The 21,262-nt window shown below is 39.9% G+C and overlaps 1 protein-coding gene across 1 annotated transcript in view; it reads left to right on the top strand.

Moving 5' to 3' along the window:
- MBD2 (methyl-CpG binding domain protein 2) overlaps nt 1-21,262 on the top strand; it is a 76,921-nt gene that overhangs the window by 52,185 nt on the left and 3,474 nt on the right. The window contains exons 4-6 of the mRNA XM_082853163.1: nt 14,440-14,530; nt 15,839-16,016; nt 20,118-20,256. Of these exons, the coding sequence (XP_082709289.1) occupies nt 14,440-14,530; nt 15,839-16,016; nt 20,118-20,244 (396 nt within the window). The 3' untranslated portion in view covers nt 20,245-20,256. The remainder of the gene's footprint in view (nt 1-14,439; nt 14,531-15,838; nt 16,017-20,117; nt 20,257-21,262) is intronic.

Here is a 21,262-nt window from a genome sequence, read left to right on the forward strand (position 1 = left end):
TTTGTGTATGATGTGAGGTAGACTTATTTTTTTCCCATATGGATATCCAATTGATCCAGCACCATTTACTGAAAGACCATTCTTTTTCTGTTGCTTTGTGTTGTCACCTCTGTCATAAATGAAATGTGTAAGTGTGAAAGTCTTGTGAAAGTCTGTTTTTGGTCTGTTCTGCTCCTTTGCCCTATTTGTACATGTGAATCTGTTTCTACACTCTTTTATTTCATTGGTCTGTTTGTTGTTTCTCAGTACTGCACTCTTTTAATTGCTGTAGTTTTATAAAAAGTCTTGATATCTGGTAGTGTAAGTTTTCCAGCTTTCTTATTCTTCATTTAAGATTATCTTGGTTAGTCTTGGCTGTTGGCATTTCCACATACATTTTATTTTATTTGTTTATTCATTTATTTAAAGTTTTTTTTTTTGATGTGGACCTTTTTGTGTGTGTGTGGTTTTCGGGCCTCTCACTGCTGTGGCCTCTCCCGTTGCCGAGCACGGGCTCCGGACGCGCAGGCTTAGCGGTCATGGCTTACGGGCCCAGCTGCTCCGCGGCATGTGGGATCTTCCCGGACCGGGGCACGAACCCGTGTCGCCTGCATCGGCAGGTGGACCGTCAACCACTGCGCCACCAGGGAAGCCCGATGTGGACTATTTTTAAAGTCTTTATTGAATTTGTTACAATATTGCTTCTGTTTTATGTTCTGGTTTTTTTTGGCCACGAGGCATGTGGGATCTTAGCTCCCTGACCAGGGATCAAACCCGTACCCCCTGCATTGGAAGGTGAAGTCTTAACTACTGGACCACCAGGGAAGTCCCCCACATACACTTTAGACTCAGCTTGTCCAGTCTTCTTCAAAACCTGCCAGGATTTAAATCTATAGATCAATTTGGGGGAGAATTAACATTTTTACAATATTAAGTCTTACAATTCACTAACCTGGTATATCCCACCATTAAGATTTTATAGTTTTCAGTCTAGACATCTTACATCTTTAATTGATTTCTAGATATTCGATGTTTTTTGATGCTATTCTGATTACGTATAAATTTTTTCTAGTTATCTGTTGCTAATATGAAGAAATAAGCTGAATTTTGTATATTGACTATGTATTCATTTACCTTCCTAAATTCATTTATTAGTGAGTTTCTCCAACTTTGCACATGAACAAACATATCATCTGCAAATGAGAGTTTTATTTCTTCCTTGTCAATCCTTAAACCTTTGATTTCTTTTTTTCCGTGTCTTATTTCACTGGCTTGGAATGCTAATACGATCTTGAATAAAAGTGATAGCAGACATCCTTGTCTGTTATTGTAATACCAGGGAACGTTTTTAATGATTCTCCATTAAATATGATGCTTGCTGTAGGTTTTTTGGTAAATACCCTTTGTCAAATTAAGGAAATTCACTATATTCCTGGTTTACTAAGAATATTTTTCATGAATGGGTATTGAATTTTATCAAATTATTTTCCCTACCTAATTAAATGATATAATGATCTCTTTTATGTTAATAGGGTGAATTACAGTGATTGGTTGATGTGGTAAATTGTAAGACTTGATTTTTTTAGATGGAAAAACCTTTAAACATACCTTGAATTCCTGGATTAAGCTCAGCGTGGTCATGTTGTGTTATCACTGTTTAGATTTGGTGTTATTTTGTTTAGGATTTTTTGCATTTATAGTCACAAGAGAGATTGATGTGCATTTTTCTTTTCTCATAATTTTCTTCTCAAGCTTTAGTATCAAGGTTTTGCTGGCCTTGTAAAATAAGCTGGGAGGTGATCTCTCTTTTAATATTCTCTGGAAGAATTTGTGGAAGATTGGTACTTTTCTTTAAATGTTTGGAAGACTTAATTGTGAAGTCATCTCAGCCTAATTTGTTGTTGTTGTTTTTAAGTGGGAGGCCTTGAAATTGCAGATTCAGTTTATTTAATGAGTACATGGATGAATATTCGTAGTTCCTATACCAACTTTGAGAACATGTTTTTCTAGGAATTTTCAAGTTAATGATATAAGGATGTTCATAATATTTTCTAGTAATATTTTTAATGTTTGTAGTATCTGTGATACCCTCTTTTCTCTGATGTTGGTAGTATCTAGGTGAAAGGTGGAATGAAGTATTGGGGAGAGCTTTCTTAACAAGTTTTGAACTCAGTTTATACATGCACATTTCCCCATGGAAAACCAAACTCCTACTTTTATCATCAAATGTATTATGATAATATTTATTTTATGGAAGTTAGTTAATTATAATGGGTTAAGCTTTGTCTTATTTGACACTTACTGCCTTGAAGTAATTTTCTAGTAATATTGGAACCTTTGTTTTCTCATTGTCTATATTTGCTTTCTATTTCTTTACTCTTTATTGTCAGCTTTTTGAGTCCCTTTATTTTTAGAAATTTTTTTTTCCTATCTGATCTGAGGGTCTTTTTTTCTTTTATAGCTGAGTTGACCATTATATTTATTGATTTTATAGATATGTTTGGTCTTGATTCTATCATTCTATTTATATACTGTTTTTAATATTTTATTGTCATTTTCTGATATTAATATTTTTGTTCTGAGGTCTGGGTTTTCCACTTAAATTCATACTTCTGATAATTTTTAGGATTTGTAACCTGATTTTAGTTCTAGTCATTGCTCAATGTCATGTTTTAAATAGTATGTATGTACTTCTATTTCTTGATTTACTGATATTAAAAAGGAAATAGTATCTATTAATGTCCCACTATAAAAATGAGGAATTACTTTATACTATTGAAATTAGTTTCAGGGAAGCTCTTCTGAAGGGCCTCTCTTCTGATAGACAACTAGTGATAGCTCTCTATCAGAGATTAAAGTTCTTGCACTTGAGTGGGTTTTGAAATCATTAATTCATTTATTAAACAGAGTATATTGTTACTTCTATTACAGGTGCTGTACAAACACACAAATCAGTCATGCATCCTCTCCTTATAAAACTTTCAATCTAATAAGGGAAACAAACACTGAACAAATAATTTCAACTGTGTGGAAATGTGACATACAAGAAGTAAAGGAACATAGCTACATCCTTATATGGACTTACATATTAATAAGAAAATTGTTACAACTTTTCCTGTGGGAGTAACACATGAAAAACTTAAAGGCCTCATGAGCAAGAATTCTTATTCCATGGTTATCTTAGGGTAACAGTACCTTTTCAGGTACTTGGCAAGTGTTACCTACCAACTTTGTGTAAGTGAAGTGGCGTTCATGACAGAGTTCAGACGAGCAGCTGCAGCGGACGGTTACTGCACCTCCATCCTCCTCAGCTCTACTGCCTCTTGCTTCATCCTTCCATCCTCTCCAGCTCAAATTGTTATCTTTTGCCTTCACAAGTGATCTCACTGTAGTTTGCACAGCCACATGAGTCAGGCTTTTCCTTGATTTACATAATAATTTTCTTGTCATTATCTAGCCCTTTCTTCCTAGCCCACTACCCCAAAATAAAAGAGTATCTCATGTTTGTCTTTTGATGTTTGCAGGCCATGGTATTTAAGTTAAGTTGTTGTTTTTGCTGACCAAAACTAGCAACTCAGATATCATGTGGGGTTGATTTGAAATAGAGCAGTTTATAAGCTGGACAGCAAATTCCTTCTGGGCAGGAAACATTGTTCTTCTGTGTAGCCCTAACCCAGTGTCTTGCATATTTAGCTTTTCATGAATCACTGAATATAAAGTGTACATTTTTGGGGTTTTGGTTTAGTCTACAAATACATGACAAGATCCTTTGTTCTTTGATTAGATTTAGCAAAAGCCTTAGAAAAGTGAATAAGATATTCATCGAATTTATGAAATCCTAACATTGGAAAATATTCTAAACAATACAATAAAATTTTTATGTTTTCAAAGAACTTCCTCGTTTTATATCAGTGTTTATCTTCTGAGGTAGATAAGGCAGTTATTAGTACTTCTATTTTACTAGTGAAGATACATCCAAAGGCGATTAAGTGACTTCCCTAAGACAGCACATCTATTTAATGGTTGAGTCAGGACCAAAGCATTAAACTTCCAAACCAGTGGTTTTCCTGTTACCCTGTATTCCCTGTACTTAGCCACAAATTCATCCCATGAAATTTGAGTGTCTCACATCATGCTCTTGACAGAGATGAAGACTGTGCAAGTTAAAATTCATAAAATGGTTAAATTTTAAAGGTAGCTTTTGATTCTTCTACTTTGCAAAGTATTAACACTTCTGTGCTCAAATACTTTAAAAGGTATATTACATCTTTTTTTTTTTTTTTTTTTTTTGCGGTACGCGGGCCTCTCACTGCTGTGGCCTCTCCCGTTGCGGAGCACAGGCTCCGGACGCGCAGGCTCAGCGGCCATGGCTCACGGGCCCAGCCACTCCACGGCATGTGGGATCTTCCCGGCCCGGGGCACGAACCCATGTCCCCTGCATCGGCAGGCGGACTCTCAACCACTGCGCCACCAGGGAAGCCCTACATCTTTTTTTTTTAATGTTGATAATTATTTTGTTTTGTTCTGTTTTGTTTTAAATATTTATTTATTTATTTGGTTGCGCCAGATCTTAGTTGTGTCAGGCAGGCTCCTTAGTTGCAGCTCAAGGGCTCCTTAGGTGTGGCTTGCTGGCTCCTTAGTTGCGGCACACGGGCGGGCTCCTTAGTTGTGGAATGCGAACTCTTAGTTGTGGCGTGTGAACTCTTACTTGCAGCATGCATGTGGGATCTAGTTCCCTTACCAGGGATTGAACCTGGGCCCCCTGCATTGGGAGTGCGAAGTCTTAACCACTGCGCCACCAGGGGAGTCCTGGTATATTTCATCTCATACATTTTAAATATTTGTTTTTATTAGAAAAATTGCTTATAGTCTTATTTCTTTGATAATTACTGTTAGAAGTCTTTTGTTTTGTTAGAAGTCTTTTGTCAATCTGTTGCCTAACAGTAATAGAAAATACAGAAACATACAGAGAAGCATCATAAAAGGCAGACTTCCATAAGTCTTCTGACAGCAGGCAGTGGCAACAGTGAAGTAGGGCAAAGGAGACTTGAATCAGGAATTGGATTTGGTAATTAGAAGGTTACTGTGACTTTGGGCAGGTCAGTGTTAATATAATAGTAGGAGTAGAGTCGAGGTTAGAAGGAAAGAATGAATGGAAGGTGAGGAAATAAGAAAGTTTCTCTCCTGGTGGAAGGAGGAAGACAGATGGTTTGAGGGAGATGTAGTTAAATAAGGACACTTTTTATGTTAGCCATGTTCCAGTGTATCTGTCACTTCAGGGGAAGAATTCCAAGGAGAGGAAGGGGTAAAATGGAAAGTGTGAGAGGAGGACTTTTTAAATTGATGGGCGGGATCAGAAGGAGGCAGGAGAAGATATGACCAAGCATCATTGTAGAGAAGCTGTCGGAAAGACAGCAGGACACTTATTCCTCTGAGACAGGAGAAAAGTAAAGGAAGGGCGAAATGGTCCAGGGGCGATCTGCGGGGCAGGGAGGGTAACTGAAGAAATTCGGGGCCTTTAGGCTTCAGTTGCTGGCGTTTCTAGTCAGCTGTGGAGTCAATTATTACAGGCTTCTTGGCGTAGGAGCTAATATTCAGCTTGTGGTGTTTAAAATGAGCAATAAGAAATAGAAGTTTGGATATATAGCAGTTTTAGATGAATTTAGTTTCATTATTGAAATCTCAGTGTGTTCTATATAGTCAGTTTGATTTTTTCTAATGGAGATTATAATTTCAAAAGGGAAGGGAAGATGTAATTTAAGACAAGATATGAAAATTATATGAAGATCTAAGTTTTTGTATGGCTCAGTTTGGCAGGATGCTTTTTCCCTGGACTTTTAATTTAATATTGGCCAGGCCCCACTGATAGCTACATACTAAGAATTTGTGGAAGTTAAAAGGTTCAAGATCAACCCATGGTTCTATTTTGTTACCATACCTATATTTGAACACCTGAAGTCATTCTGAATGGAGCTGTGTTTTTCTCAGTAGTCAGTGACATCTTTGCACATACATATGGTCTCTGATCCTGTGGTAATAATAGAGAACTCCCTCTAAAATCTGTACACACAGATGCTTTTCAACTTACAGGTTGGGATATAAGATGTCGTGTTTCAGTCATTTGGAACTCCACATCTTCCAATAGAAATATTATAAATGGTTCTAGTGTCCTAGACCAGCCCATAAAAGACGATTAAATTACTAAAGTGTGTCTGAATTATTAAAAATAATTACTGTTTATAACCATGTTTCTATCAGGAAGTGTGTTCAATTTCAACTCTTAATGTAAGAAGTGTTTCTCCCACTTCTGCTTTATCTTATTCACCCCCTGGCTGTCTGGCAGTGACGAAAGAGGCACCCAGCTCCAGGCCACTTAGTGTGGTTCTGGTAAGACCCGGGAATGGAGAGCTGGGATAGAGACTCTTTGAAAGTCAAGAAAGGGGCTGGTGTGGTGATGCATATGCCAGGGGAGGGTCTCCCTTCTGTCTCAGCTGTGAGATCTGGGCCCCTGCCACTGTAAACCTCCTGTCTCCTGTCCCCTTTCTCTTTCTCTGGACCCCTGGTTCTTAGCCAGACCTGATTTTGTCCTCCCGCCCCAACCCCAAATACCTGGGGAAGTTTGGCAGTGTCCAGAGACATTTTGGCTGTTATAACTGGGGTGGTGCTACTCGTATCTAGTGGGTGTAGACCAAGGATGTCGCTAAACATTGAGAACCAAGAATTATCCAACTTGACACGTCAGTAATGCCAAGATTGAGAAACTCAGCTCTAGGCTACTGCCACTGGTTTGAGTTTTTTGCCTTCTTGCTTCACTGAGGAACAGAAATGTCGTTTGTTTCCAGATTCTTTTCTACCTTCTGTTCTTGAAACAAGCTCATAGCCTTTTGAGGTTTCTCTAAGGGCTCTACTATCATCACAAGATGGAAGTAGATGGAGTAAAAATAACAAGAAAATTACAGTTTCAGGAAATCTTAATGAAAAGCTTCCATGTTATCCACTCACTGTACTTTAAATAGAACAAAATTCTCATCCCTCTTTAGGCTTCTGTCCTTCTTCCCCATTATGGTTTCCTCATTCCCTGGGCTTCCCTTCTTCCTACCGTACAGCTCAGTCGCAGAGGCTTTGGCAGGGGTCCTCTCTCCAGTCCTCCAAATGAGGAGTGACAAGAGGGAAGAGAAATCCTTGGGCTGTTTTGACGCGGAGTGAGGGGAAGTTTCCTTTGTTATTGCGTAGATCCAGCCAGAACAATTTTCTATTGCCCTGCTACTTTTAAGGAATTCACAGAATGAGATTATACCACAGCGTTTCCCTAAGTACTGCTACACGGCACGGGGGTCTCCTGTCTCTGCTGGTCTCTCCTCCTTTCCACCCGGCACGGTAGTTACCATCCCTCTGGCTTCCTGGGCATGTGACCTGAGCAGTTCCTTACTAGGGCCCATGCCTGGTCAAATGCTGTGCTGTCATCATGAAATAATCTTAATAACTTTCGGAACAAGAGCCTCACATTTTCATTTTGTACTGGGCCTTGCAAACTGTGTAGCTTACCAGAGTTCTCCCAGCCAACCTTGGGCCCAGGAGGGGCACAGACTGGCTTGGATGAGAAAAGGAAGGGGAAGGGTTTTAAGATACTTAGAGTAGCAAGAAGGCCCCCCGCTGAAAATCTGGGCGGGACTGGCAGACCGGAATGCATGTCTCAGTCTTCCTTTGTAAATACGCACCTTTCCGAGCTCTTTTTGCTGTGTTTATATTTGTTAATTTTAGTAAGGTGACCAGTTACTTACTAGGTACTGTTGTGTGATGAACAGTGTGCTAGACGCCGTGGGTAAAACTAAGTAGTAAACTGATACTTGCTCTATGGGTTATCTTCAAGTATTTATAAAACCTCCTCATGTAGTGTCCATAACCATTTGAGATTGTTTTTATTGTCCCATTCCATAGGGTAGGAAACTGAAACGGGCTATGTTACTTGTCTGAGTTTATAAAGCTAGTAAATGGCAAAGAATGTATTTGAACCTAGGTCCGTCTGACTCTGAAGGCCAGTCCCGTTCACTCAGCTACTCAGAAGTTCAGTCTTCCTACTGTCCAGTTGACTCTCAAGTTGAGGTCATGAGTATACATAGGAGGTCAATTTCTTTTAATCAGTGAATTCTTTTAAAACACTACACAGTGCTTTTCAAATTAAATATAATGGTGGATGAAAATGTGTATTTGATCTAGATGCTTTTCCTTGTGTTCATGAGAAATAGGTATTCGCATAAGTAACCTAAAAAAGTACTCTTACAGAAAAAAACTCAAAAGTCTTCCATTCTATAAGCTTCATAAATCACTCCATCTCTCCTGTTTTATGAAACATCCACTGGAGCTAACACTCCATTGTTAATGTGACTTATCTGAAGGAATTTTCTTGGAGTACGGGGTTTCTGTCTTTAATTTTTATCCACCAAATAAAAAATGTGTTGTTCAATGTCATTGATATTTGCGATTAATTCTAAGAAAGTAATTTGTAGAGAATATATTTTATACCAATTCTTTGGCTTTTATCATGTGAGCTACCCCACATATTTTTTTAAAAATATTTATTTATTTTGGGGACTTCCCTGGTGGCACAGTGGTTAGGAATCCGTCCTCCAGTGCAGGAGACATGGGTTCGAGGCCTGGTCTGGGAAGATCCTACATGCTGTGGAGCAACTAAGCTCGTGCGCTACAACTACTGAGCCTGTGCTCTAGAGCTCATGAGCCACAAGTACTGAAGCCCGTGAGCCACAACTACTGAGCCTGCGTGCCTAGAGCCCATGCTCCTCAACAAGAGAAGCCACTGCAATGAGAAGCCTGTGCACCACATTGAAGAGTAGCCCCCGCTCGCTGCAACTAGAGAAATCCCATGTGCAGCAACAAAGACCCAACGCAGCCAAAAATAAATAAATAAATTTTTTTATATATATATATATATATATTTATTTATTTGGATGCACTGGGTCTTAGTTGCGGCAGGCGGGCTCCTTAGTTGCGGCTCATCAGCTCCTTAGTTGTGGCATGAGAACTCTTAGTTGTGGCATGCATGTGGAATCTAGTTCCCTGACCAGGGATCGAACCCGGGCCCCCTGCATTGGGAGCGCAGAGTCTTAGCCACTGCACCACCAGGGATGTCCCTTGATATCATCTTGAAACCCTGTGCCAGCTTTAGCCAAAATACATTACACGGCCAGGCCTCTTAATTCTACATGAGGAGGAGGCAGGTGTCGGCACCAGTCACCTACAGTGGGCAATTTACACAGCATTACTTAGTTGGTAAATGGATTAAGAGCAACTTGACAATTTTCTTAGCAGTTACTGATCTTTCATCTGCCTTTGATTTCATGACTACAAGGGTCTCAGGCCTGTTACTATTAGCACAGAGCCATGCATGTAAGTGTTCTTCCAGAGCTTTTACTGTTAAGACCAGGACTGTTTAATCACACTGACCTGAGTTTTAATTCCAGCTGCACCGCTGACTAGTTGTGCACCTTTGGTGAGTTACTGTAGGTGGGACCAATGATGTCTTCTTCAAAATGCTGTAGGAAAGACCGAATTACTGTATGTAAAGCCCTGAGCACAGTGCCAGGCTGAAGGAAAGGGTTCAGTGGGTAAGTGGGAGTTGTCATCCTCCTCCTCTTATTCCACCAAGAGGATATGCCTGGGCACAAACAGAACTTTGGGCAAGCCCTTTTTCTGTTTACACCTAAATAATTTGGTATACTCTTAAATATACTTCGACACACGTCCTCCTGCAGTGAAAAATAGAAAGGCAAATATCTTCCTCCTGTTCTCTGTGAGGAGAGGATAGCATGATGTGTTTTTTATCTTCTGGTAGAATCAGGAATAACTCGGGGGTCTCGGTGATCAGTGTACACAGCCCTGTGTGTGTACTGCCATTCTCTCAGCACAGACCAGACCAGCCTTTTTCAAACTGAGATCCCCGGCCTGCATCAGAATCACCTAAGACACTGGTTAAAAAAATAAAATAAAAGCCAGCTCTCTAACCCCAGACCTACTGAACAGAATCTCTGGGGCTGAGGTCTTAGAACATGCATATAAAATAAGCCACCCTGGTTATTCTTGGGTATAAAAACCATTTAGAAATACTGGCCCACACTCTCTGTCTCACTCCCCTGCCTTTGCTTAAGCTATTTCCTTGGCTTGGAGTAGTCTTTCCTCTTCTATAGAATTCTTATACATTTTTCGAATGCTAACTCTTCCTAAAAGTCCTTCCAGATTCTCCCAAATTGGAAGTTAATTTTGTATCTTCATTATTGCAATTATTACAGTCTACCTCATAGAGTTTCGCTAGTTTTTCACCAAACAGTAAGCAGCCAGAGGGCAGTGATTGCCTGATTGCCAGTTATCCTAATAACTATCCCTGGTGCCCAGCAAAGTGCTTTGTGTATAATGGGCACTAAAAGAGTATCTAATTTGGATGGATTCTCTACTACTTTTTTCCAATAAAACCTTCTGTTCTGACTTCCTCCGAAGAGCACAGATCCCTTCAGAGTACGTATTATTAAGCTCAGGGTGATGGAGGACAGTCCTAATAAACATGATCAGCCTTATATCCCAGCACATCAGAATTGGGATGTGTGTTTGTGTATGATATGAGCAATTGTTTGACACCCCCATTTCTTCCTCACCCTCATCTTTGGATATCATTTGTAAGGCATGTTGAAAGAGTCTGCCAAAGTCCTAGTTATAACACATCATCATGCTTGTCCTCTGGGACTCTAAGATAAAGTACTTGCAGCTTTGCTTCCACTGATGTCATAGAGGTGTTTCCTACATTCATGTGAGGAGCAAAGGTGTAGAGATGGACTCCACTTTCTAGTAAGATGGTTTCTCCAAAGCTGCACTGTCGCTGTCAGTGATATTTTAGGCACTCTTTTTCGTTTGGGACAACTTTTAATCACGTCCTGTGCTTCTCTATCAACTGGCTGTTGGATAGGGCATTGCCCAGATCGTTAGCAATATAAAGTGATGCACACATGGGAGCTATCCAGTTCTCTTATATACTGGAGGGTGACAAAGAAAACATGATATCAGAGGAGGGTCTGATTAGTGGCGATTAGTTATGTAATAACTGAGAGGGATAGCACATTAGGGAGTTTCTCCAAATATTAGATCCTTAAAAGTCTTACATTGATTATTTGACCTCACACAAGGCAGCAAGGTTAAGCCATGAAAACTATTGGATTTGGCAGGTGAAATCAGATTTTCATTGGGTAGATTAGGATTTATGAAAGCAATAGTGTTCATGAAAGTATGGTGGAGAAGACAGCTGTCCTAGTGGGGGACTCCTTACAAATTTAGGGAGATTCATCTTTTCGATATTTCCGTCTTTAGATTTCTACTGGAAATTCAATAAAAAGAACTCTAGATTACCACAGTTAATCACCTAGTAAACATATGGAATACATAAATGAGTAGATCAGAAATTTTAATTTCAGGCAGAGGAAGACCTCTCCCTTTCGCTGCACCCCTCCAAAGCATTCAGGGCTATAAAGTGACCAGAGATAACAAGAAAAGGCCACTGAACTTGGTGAGAGGAGCTGACTAAGTTTTAACAGTAAATTTAATGGAAATTCATGGAATATGGGGTGAGGTAATAAAGTTGAACTGGGCCTGGGAGAATGGAGATAGTGCATGTTGATCATTCCTTGAGCAATTGGCTTGGGAAAAAAAAATGGTAATTTTATCAGCGGGATAAAGTTTATGTTTATAAAAAAAAAAAACAGAGAGTACAATTCCAGCACCCCAAGGAATTCCCTTGTGCTAACCCCTTGCAGTGAAACCCTCCCTCCACCCCTAATCCCTGGCAACCATCCCTATAGTTTTTTCTTTTTTAGGATGTCATATAAATTCAATCATACAATATGTAAAAGACTGGACTACTTAACTTAGCATAATGCCTGCTCAGTATAAATTTTAAACATATTTTAAAGTACAAAGAATCCCCCCTCTCCAAAACAAAACAAGCAGGAACCTGAGAAGATGGGTGTAGAGAAAGTGAGTTAGGGACATATTGAAATATAAACAGACATCTAGCTCATGAAGATAGTTCCAGTCCTCATGGAACCTAGGCAAGCTTGTTAGCTTTGAACGCATGGTGGACAGGATGGAGAGGAGGGCAGTGGTACCCCTGACCAGTTAAATATTTTCTTTTCTCAAACTAGCCTCCTTTCCTGCTCTGAACTTTCCCACTACCTCCCCACTTCTCAGGGTGGGTAGGGGCAGGGAGAAATACACACATACACACTTACACATTCATAAATACACGTATCTCCATTTTCATGGCATAAGCATTTCATTTTAAAGAGCTCATCAACCTTTCAGTTTCAACTTCGCATTTAGTTGAGGGCTATCAGATGACGCGTAGTGGTACCAGGATTTGTAATCTAGAGCTGTACACTTGTTTCTCAATCCAAGATTTATTCTGCAAAATTTTTCTTTCTAAATTTTTTTTCCTTCAAATAAATAGGAATTTAAACATTAAAAATTATAGAGGGTAAACAATTTAACTTTTGCTATCTAGAATTGGAATTTTTAGGTGTAATTTGTTAGTAATCATCTCTGTACAAGGTTTTCAAACTTGGTTTTTGGCAGTGTTATTTTTACAAATTATATATATATATATATAATTTTATTATAAAAGCACTTACTAATCTCATATTCACTGACTCCCTCTGTATGCTTTTTCATTAGGAATTAACTGCACTTTCGTTTTTCTTGTTTTTTTCCTGTAGTTGTGATATTCAAAGCATAGATGATTGTTATTTCCCCAAAGAGGAAAAGCAGGCAGACTTTCTTGAGACATTTATCACATTCATTAATTATTACCTTCCCCTAACTATTTTTCTCATGACGGTTGATATATTCATGTCCTCATATGTGTTGGCCATATATTCTGCTGCTGATGTAATTTGTGTGGAGATACAAGGAGCTGTGAACCATATACCAGAGGTCTTCAAAGGACAGTGAAGCAGGTTACTCTTGGTGCTAGCATTGTGGTTATTATATAATCTAACATATTATTGTTCTGCCATAAATAGAAGTATTTTACTGTATCTTTTCATTTGTCTGGAAGGCGATTATTTGATACTTTTCATATATCCTGAAGTTAGAATATAAGCCTGAAGAGCCCTCAGAGTGGTCAAAATTTGTTAAAAGTAAATGTAATGAACCTTATTCCTACTCTGTGACAGGTGTTTACATATATTGCTTTATTTAATCTCCACAGTAATCTTATGTGATAGTCATTGCTGCCACATTTTACAGAAGAGGAAATTGAAACTCTGGAGGTTATAGAACTTGTCCAGGGTCATACATCTATAGCTGGGCTCTCAACTTGGGTTCGTGTGTCCCTCAAGATCCTGATTCTGAGTCCATTTACTCCCACATTCAGTCATTCACACAAATATTTTTTCAGTATTTACCACATGACAGGCCCTGGGTATCCAGGGTTAAAGACAGGTATATCGAATCCTGAGGAATTCCTTTATCTGTTTTTTGGGCTGTAGTAAATATGAAGCAGACTAGAAAAGAGATGAGGCTTAAGGACAAAGACACTGTCTATCTTATCTACTGTTGCATCCACAGGACAAGCACAGCACATAGTAGGAGCTCAATAAATACATGTCGAATGGATGAATGATATTAGTGAGAAGTAATAGCCAACTAGGAGAGAGAACGAAGTGTAGGAAGGGTATAAAATCAAACAGAACTGTCCTGGACCATTTAGTGTTTGAATAAGCAATTGCATACCTCACTAGCCCCAGAGGGTGTGAAGAGACTTCAGTGTGCTCACTGGTGCCAGAAGGATGACCTGGGGCCCCCGAGTGGCTAAGGGGACCCAGGCTTTGTGCAACAGGAAGAGAGTCACTCATGAACATTACATCCTGTTTAAAAAGCAAGGAAGTATGTAAGACATTTTAGGCAAGTTTCCATTAAAAAATGGCCTTTTCCCCTTAAAGTATGCTAAAGGGCTAAACTTCAGTGTCTTGGAAAAATCACATAGATGGAGGAGTTATTTCCCAAACAATATTGGATTAAGAGGTATTACATCATATAGTTTTTTTCTTTCCTGGTAAATTATAACATTAAATTTTCATGCCAAATGAATCTTTAAAAAATTCAAGTTATACTCTTTGGAAGATACCTTATAAAGGACTATATATAGTACATAGCACATAAGTATCTATTGTATGTAACAAGTGAATAGGTTGCATAGAATAACAAAAGTTTTTGAGTAATATAACTTGAAAGAATTATGATGTGTTGAAGTCATGTTTGGAATATCATTTAGCTTTTTGTAAGGAAAAAGTGGGGAAATTAGGAAACTACTGAAATGATTTCAATTTCATTATTCAACAGCATCGATGCGCTACTTTCTTGTCCCAAGAATGTATCTATTAACAGTGATGTTTTGCCTTACAGCTTTTCTGGGAGAAGAGGCTACAAGGACTTAGTGCATCAGATGTAACTGAACAAATTATAAAAACCATGGAACTACCTAAAGGTCTTCAAGGTATTATCCAAGTTCAGTTGAGAAGTACCTACTATGTGCCAGGCTCTGTGTTAGGTGCAGTGGAGTCAGACATGATTGAGACAAGTCTTTGCTTTGGGGACTGTATGCCTTGCTGGATGAGGTACCTCTTGGGTTTTAGTAAACCCAGAGGAAATGTACCTCAAAAGCTTGTATGTTGCAGGGATGCATCAGGGCAGTGTCTTACTTAAGATTTTTTTCTGCGTGTACATTTTGGCTTTAAGTTAGTTAGGTTCATCATGTAAATTAACGCATGTTCTGCTTTTAGAACCAAATGTAGCTGAATGATAGGATGTCCCAAGCTTCCTGCTCAAAGCAGCATCTGGCCCCAGCACATGCTCTTTCTGTCCTCCTCTTATCAAAAGAGCAGCCAACAGCTCTCCTTCTGCCTCTCCCTCCACAAACTGCTGCTGCAAGTAGCAGTGGGAGCAGATGCCCGTTGGTCCAGTGACAGGAGTGAGTGGGATCTGGGGTGGAGAGCTCAGCTGCTGGTGTGCTTGTCATATCATATGTTAATTCCAACTTCTAGAGAAGCATTATTTTTCAAGTATTGGAACTTTGGCTTCTAAAACTTGATACATTGTGGATTGCTCAAAAATCCTCATAATTCATGGTTAGAATATTGTCTCATCCCTCTATGCTCTTGGAAATTATTGCTTTAACTGGTTTAACAAGTTTAGGACTTTAAGCAATGCACTTAAATGTAGCCATGGTTCCAGTCTCCTACATGTAGTCAAGGTGTGCAGTTTTAATTCTGTTAATTTTGATATTTTGTTAGGTATTTGAAAACGCTGTTAAAGGTGCAGGTACAGCGTACTTGCATTGGCTTTTCCTTTGAAATCCCTGCACAAGAAAGATAAGTTTTGAGATATGGCTAGAAATGAATGTTAAACAGCTACAGGGGAAACTATTCCAGGATCCTAGGGACACATTAATAGGGATACTGGAGTGTAATATGACCTTAGAAGGGACTTAGATATTAAAATAATTGAACTTGCTTGTGGAAATGTAGCCAACTTTTAAAAAGTTTAATACTTTGGAATATGTATTTTTAAGTTATGTTAAAGTTTTATTACAATACTCAGGTATTTTGTTACTGTTTCTTTAATGTTAATTCTTTGGTGTATAGTAACTAAATAGATACACCATTATCCTTTGCTGCTTTGGCTTGTGTCAGTTTTAAATAGCTGATCCCAAATGAATATAAAGATATCAGTTGTCTTAGGTTACATAAGGTTTGCTCAGCACATCTAGAAATTTCCTTTAACTCATATATGTTTCTAATTGCAGGAGTTGGTCCAGGTAGTAATGATGAGACCCTTTTATCTGCTGTTGCCAGTGCTTTGCACACAAGCTCTGCACCGATCACAGGGCAAGTCTCCGCTGCTGTGGAAAAGAACCCCGCTGTTTGGCTTAACACGTCTCAACCCCTCTGCAAGGCTTTCATTGTCACAGATGAAGACATTAGGTAAGGCAGCTTAACATGGCTTCAAAAGCTTGCCTTTTACCCTTGTTACATTTTATACTGCCTGTTAGGTTCCGTGGCACACCTAGTAAGTGATGAATCAATCAGAAGGAGCTTTTGTGAAACTAATGAAAGGTTGATAGAGAACATTTAAAACAAATACATGCTTGAAAAAGGTAGCAGTGCTGTGTATAAGGCATATCATCACGATGATGTCCAAAGGACAGATCAGTTGTACTCTCTCCACATCATTTTTGCAGTGTCTTATGAAATCTGGGGTTCTGCCTTTCTGCTCTAAGAACCCCTTCATTCAGTTATGCCTTTTGTGATTGCTGACTGCATGGGTTTGTCTGCAGTAGCAGTCCATTGCCGTGCTACTTTAAGTTCAGCTGTGTTTTCAAAATTCAGTTTACTCATCTTGATTATATTTACCTCACTTAAGCTCAATTTAGAGATTTATTTATCTCTACTTAAACCTGTTTCAAGTAAAAATTTAAGGTGACTCCAAAGACACACACACACACACACACACACACACACACACACACACACACACACACACACACACACACACACACACACACACACAGTGAAGCCAGATAAGAAGCAAATGAGAAGAAAGACAAAGCAAATGAGGAGTGGACACAAGGTGCATCTTTTAACATTTTTTACTCTTTCTGAGGCTGGGCCACAAATTAGGTTTTTAGTAGCAAATTTTGAAAGGAAGACATATAGCTCAGATTGATAATGCCCAAGGAGTATAAGCAAACCATTGCTCAAGAGAAACAAAACTATTCCAGATATTTAAGACCACAAAGAAATTCTTATATGGGATTTATGAACTTCAGTATTATTACTCTAGAATGATTGTGTAGTATACTGTATTCTCTTTAAATATAGGGCAGTGTGTACACTTCACTATTTCTATCCTCTGAATATAAACCAGAAAGCTTTACTGGAGTATTATTCCTAGACCAAACCGGCAGAAGGCACTTTTGAATTAAAAAATATGTATTATATTTGTATTTTTTTTGTAAATCCATGAAAGTTGGCATGAGAATGTTTTTAAATGCCTGAGTCTAGCTAGGTTTATAATTGGAAAGCCTTTCCTGGGTTTTAAAGTGGTTCCTTTTGCAAAGATGTAGAATGGTTCAAAGTTGCATTCAGATGCCTTTATTACATAGAATTTACGATCAGTGTTATTTTTTAAGAAAAACAAAATGTAAAGTCAAGGAAGGGAATCAACTTGCTCTTTGGACAATTCTTACCTTTGAGGAAGGAAATTACTCAGGAGACAAGTTCCTATCTGTCTTGGAATGAGTGCCCAGTTAATCAGCAGGGATTCCTCCAGGTCATTATGGGGGTTGACTGAGGTTCTCTGAGTGATGTCTTGGGAATGCTGATGGCTTCAACACCAGATCTTTTGACAGTGGAGGAAGCTGTCTCAAAGCCAAATCTGGATGCTTTCCTTTTAGGGTAAACTTGTCTAGCAAATTGTCCATTTGATTTCATTGTCATAACAGAAATTATTAAGCAAACATTTCTTGTTGAATTAGTACAGGTTCAAAATACATGACTGCAAATGGAATTGTTACCCTTTCTCCAATTGGGTAGCCAATCATCTGTCTGTATTAAACCTTCAACTAAGAATCTCAACGTTAAGCATATATATTTTCATCAGTCTTGATACTGTTTTCACCCACGGGTGTATTTGTTTTCTAATACTGAGTAACAAGTTCTCACAAACCTCACAGCTTAAAACAATACCTATTTATAGCTCTCAGTTCAGTCAGTCAGAAGTCTGGGACAGGCAAGACTGGATTCCCTTCCCGGGGTCTTACAAAGCTGAAATCCAAGCGTTGGTAGAACTGCAGGCCTTCTGGAGCTTGGGCTCCTCCTAAGTTTGTTGCAGAATTCATTTCTTTGTAGTTGTAAGAATGAGGCCCCTGTTCTCTTGTTGGCTGTGGGATGAGGCCGTTCACAGCAGTTAAAGGCTGCCAGCATTTCCTTGCCCCATGGCTCCCTTAATATCCCCTCTCCTGCTTCTTTCTGGAAGGGCCCAGCCCCTTTTAAAGCCTCTTCTTATTAGATCAGGCCCTCTATGATAATCCCTTTTGATTAACTCAAGGTCAGTTATTAGTAACCTAATCATAGAATGATAGCTCAGTCATATTCATAAGTTCTGCCTGCCCTTAGGGGAGAGAATTGTACTAGGAACGTAAGCAGGGGCAGGTGGGGACATCTTGGGGACTGTGTTAGAATTCTGCCTACCACATCCAGCAGATGCTTTAATTTCAGTTTTCATAAATGTGGGGAGCAGTGCTCAAGACAAAAGAGAAACAGTGGCCAATGTCAAGAGTTTCAGACATACTTCTCTAGCCAAAAGCACCATTCCTTCCATTTTCTTTGTCTTCCTGATGGGGTGACTTTAGGGCAGTTGTGTAGACTCTCATACTCTGTTACTAGGCATGAGAGACTGCCAGGAGACTGATAAGCCGTTTATCATAAAGCTGGAGTCACTGAGCCGGTGGCAGGGCTAACTGTATAAGAACTAAACATTGTGTTCTTTATGACTCTGCTCCACTGTATGAAAATCGGTTGAACTTCAGTTTCTGTTAATATGATTGAGGCTACAGAGCTCGATTAATTCAGTGACAGATCCCCTCTTTTTGAAAATTCATTTAAAATGTATAAGTCCAAACCTTTTATCTCTTCGTGCTATTTTTAGAGTTTAGTAAAGATGACATCTAAAGTTTCTGTGTTTACACAGTATATGTTAATCTTACTACCTTGGACATGGTCTCATGAGATAGAGAGACGTGGGGACTAGACTACAGTAAACACGACTTTACAACTGGTTGAGTGCCCAAGGGGTGAATACTCAGGGCATCTTAGTGGAGTCTTCTGGAACATTGCTCCTCTACCCTTCTGCTTTCCCAGGTTTGGGGCATTGTTACAATTTGTCTTCCTCAACTGTTGATGGAGAAAATCACTTCTTTCAGTAGAGCCATCAGTATTCCTTGTTGCATCTCTTATTTGTCCCCGGGCTGCTCCGTCTCCCATCTGTATCCATTCTAACCACCTTTCCTTTGGTCTCAGGAGGTGACTCGTCCTGTTTTCTAATCAAGGCTCATCCTCCCAGCTGGGCCTTTGCCTCTCTCTCTTTCTTGCTTTTTTCTAAGTCTTTTACTTAGCCAGTCTTGTCCCTTCCCTTGTGAACTTCAATCATTGCCTCTCCACTGGGTTCTGGAGGCGAATTTCTATTTACCGTCTTCATTTGCTAGAACTGTTTTAGGAATCCCTCTCTTGCCCTGTCAAGGAGCTGGTCTCCGTTTTTTCCTGCTTTTTTAAGATGAATTGTATACAATAGCCTTTCTTCCTGTGCTTTGTTTTTCACCTAATGGTTCTGAACTTTTTTATGACTAGGTGTTATTAACTCTCACTTTTGAGGTTCCTTTAGAGTCCCCAAGACACAGGGAGACTTGTGGCATGTTCTTAACCTACTCAGCTCATCTCAGTTCCAGAGTCTTTTCATTCCCTGTCCTTGGTGTACAGGATCACGTGGTCTTGGTTCCTTCCTGATGGCCTGCTCCCAGCAGGCCGGGGAACCCAGGGAGAACTCCAATTACCTTTCCCCTGACACAGCAGAGAGTGGCAGCGAGATCCCAGCTCATCATGCCTCCACCTCCTCTGTCTTTCTCAGTGCTTCACTGAGCAAATCTCTTCTCCTTCTTTATTTTCTGTATTCCTTCCCTGCTTTTAAATTATTTCTAATTATCCTTTATAGGAATAACCCTGAATCTTCACATATTTGAAGTTTGTGAAGTTGTAGAAAAGGTCACTGAAATAAATCTACTCCTGCCAGAATTCTCTGTGAGATGAGGGCTATCTGCCTGTCTGAATGTCCCTCTTTTTGACAGAGTTCATTCCCCATGTGACTTGGTTTTGTGAGGGTATAAGCAACTTTTGCAAAGTCTAAGGAGAAGGAAATGTATGTTTCTCAGGAATTTTCATGACTTTGAAGTAAAGATAAACCATTTCGGCAGCTTCATTGTTCCAGTACTGGCCAAATTATTAGTATCTTTTTACTCTGTTTTTAAAAAGGAAACAGGAAGAGCGAGTACAACAAGTGCGTAAGAAATTGGAAGAAGCTCTGATGGCAGACATCTTGTCACGAGCTGCTGATACGGAGGAGATGGGCATTGAAATGGACAGTGGAGATGAAGCCTAAGATTAGCATCAGGTAAAGCAACACCGGAGAGACGTGGAACTTAAGGTCTTTTATTTCCTCGCTTTTGCCCTTGTCGCCTGATTCAGCAGTGCCCACAAAGCCTTCTCGTCTGCAAATCCTGTGCATGTGCTGTTGTTTGGCCCCTCTATATTGAAGGACCATATAAGCGTGGCATCCTTTTGTTCTCATTATGTGAAGATGTTCACACCCCTGCAGCCACTTGCAAGGGATCTGGTCTCCAAGGTGTCACTAGAGAAAAGCAGAAGGGGGAGGAAAGGACTCTGCCAGGGAGGGAGAAGCAGCTGCAGGAGATGAAGGCGCCATCACCTCTACCACAGTAGCTCTCTGGGGTCTGTTGTCCCCTCTGTAAAATTATGGTCACAAAGTAGGCCAAAATCCCTCCTTTTTTCCCTCCGTTTCTGTTCTCTCTAGCACAGACTTGGTGCAGGGAGAATGAGAAGGACATTTTAAAGTAGGATAAATAATTTACCTTAAAAAGTACAAATTATGAACCGGTCCTGAACTCACGTAGGAGTCTCACAGTCTCTGTTCCATCGGGTACATATTCTCTTCAGATGATTACACTCCCGTCTCCAAGGGTTTATGTGGCATCTTGCTTCCCAACTTCTATCCTGCTTCGTTTTGGGGGCCATGTCTTTCTGCCACCCCCAAGCCAATTACTTATTTGCATCCTCTGAAGGCAAAACTGAACGGTGGGTGGTGGTGTTGGGAGGGAAGGAGAAAGGGATGGGCCGAGAAGCAGAGCGAGCGGAGCGAGTGGGAGTCTCATCCCGTGGCGCCCTTCGAGCCCGTCTCTGCCCCTCACACCTCGTCCTCATAGTCGGTCCTGCATTCAGTGCTGGGTCCTGGGGACACCCCCGCGCTCACAGAGCTTACCATACAGTTGTATGAAACAGATGCTCACATAGCTGTATGATCACCAACTGTGATCAGTGCGATAAAGGGAAAATGAAGGTGCTGGGAGAGCCGCTGGCAGGGGAGCTAATGCGATGTGAGG

This window comes from Leucopleurus acutus (assembly GCF_964270905.1).
Source record: "Leucopleurus acutus genome assembly, chromosome: 13".
NCBI classification, from domain to species: Eukaryota; Metazoa; Chordata; class Mammalia; order Artiodactyla; family Delphinidae; genus Leucopleurus; species Leucopleurus acutus.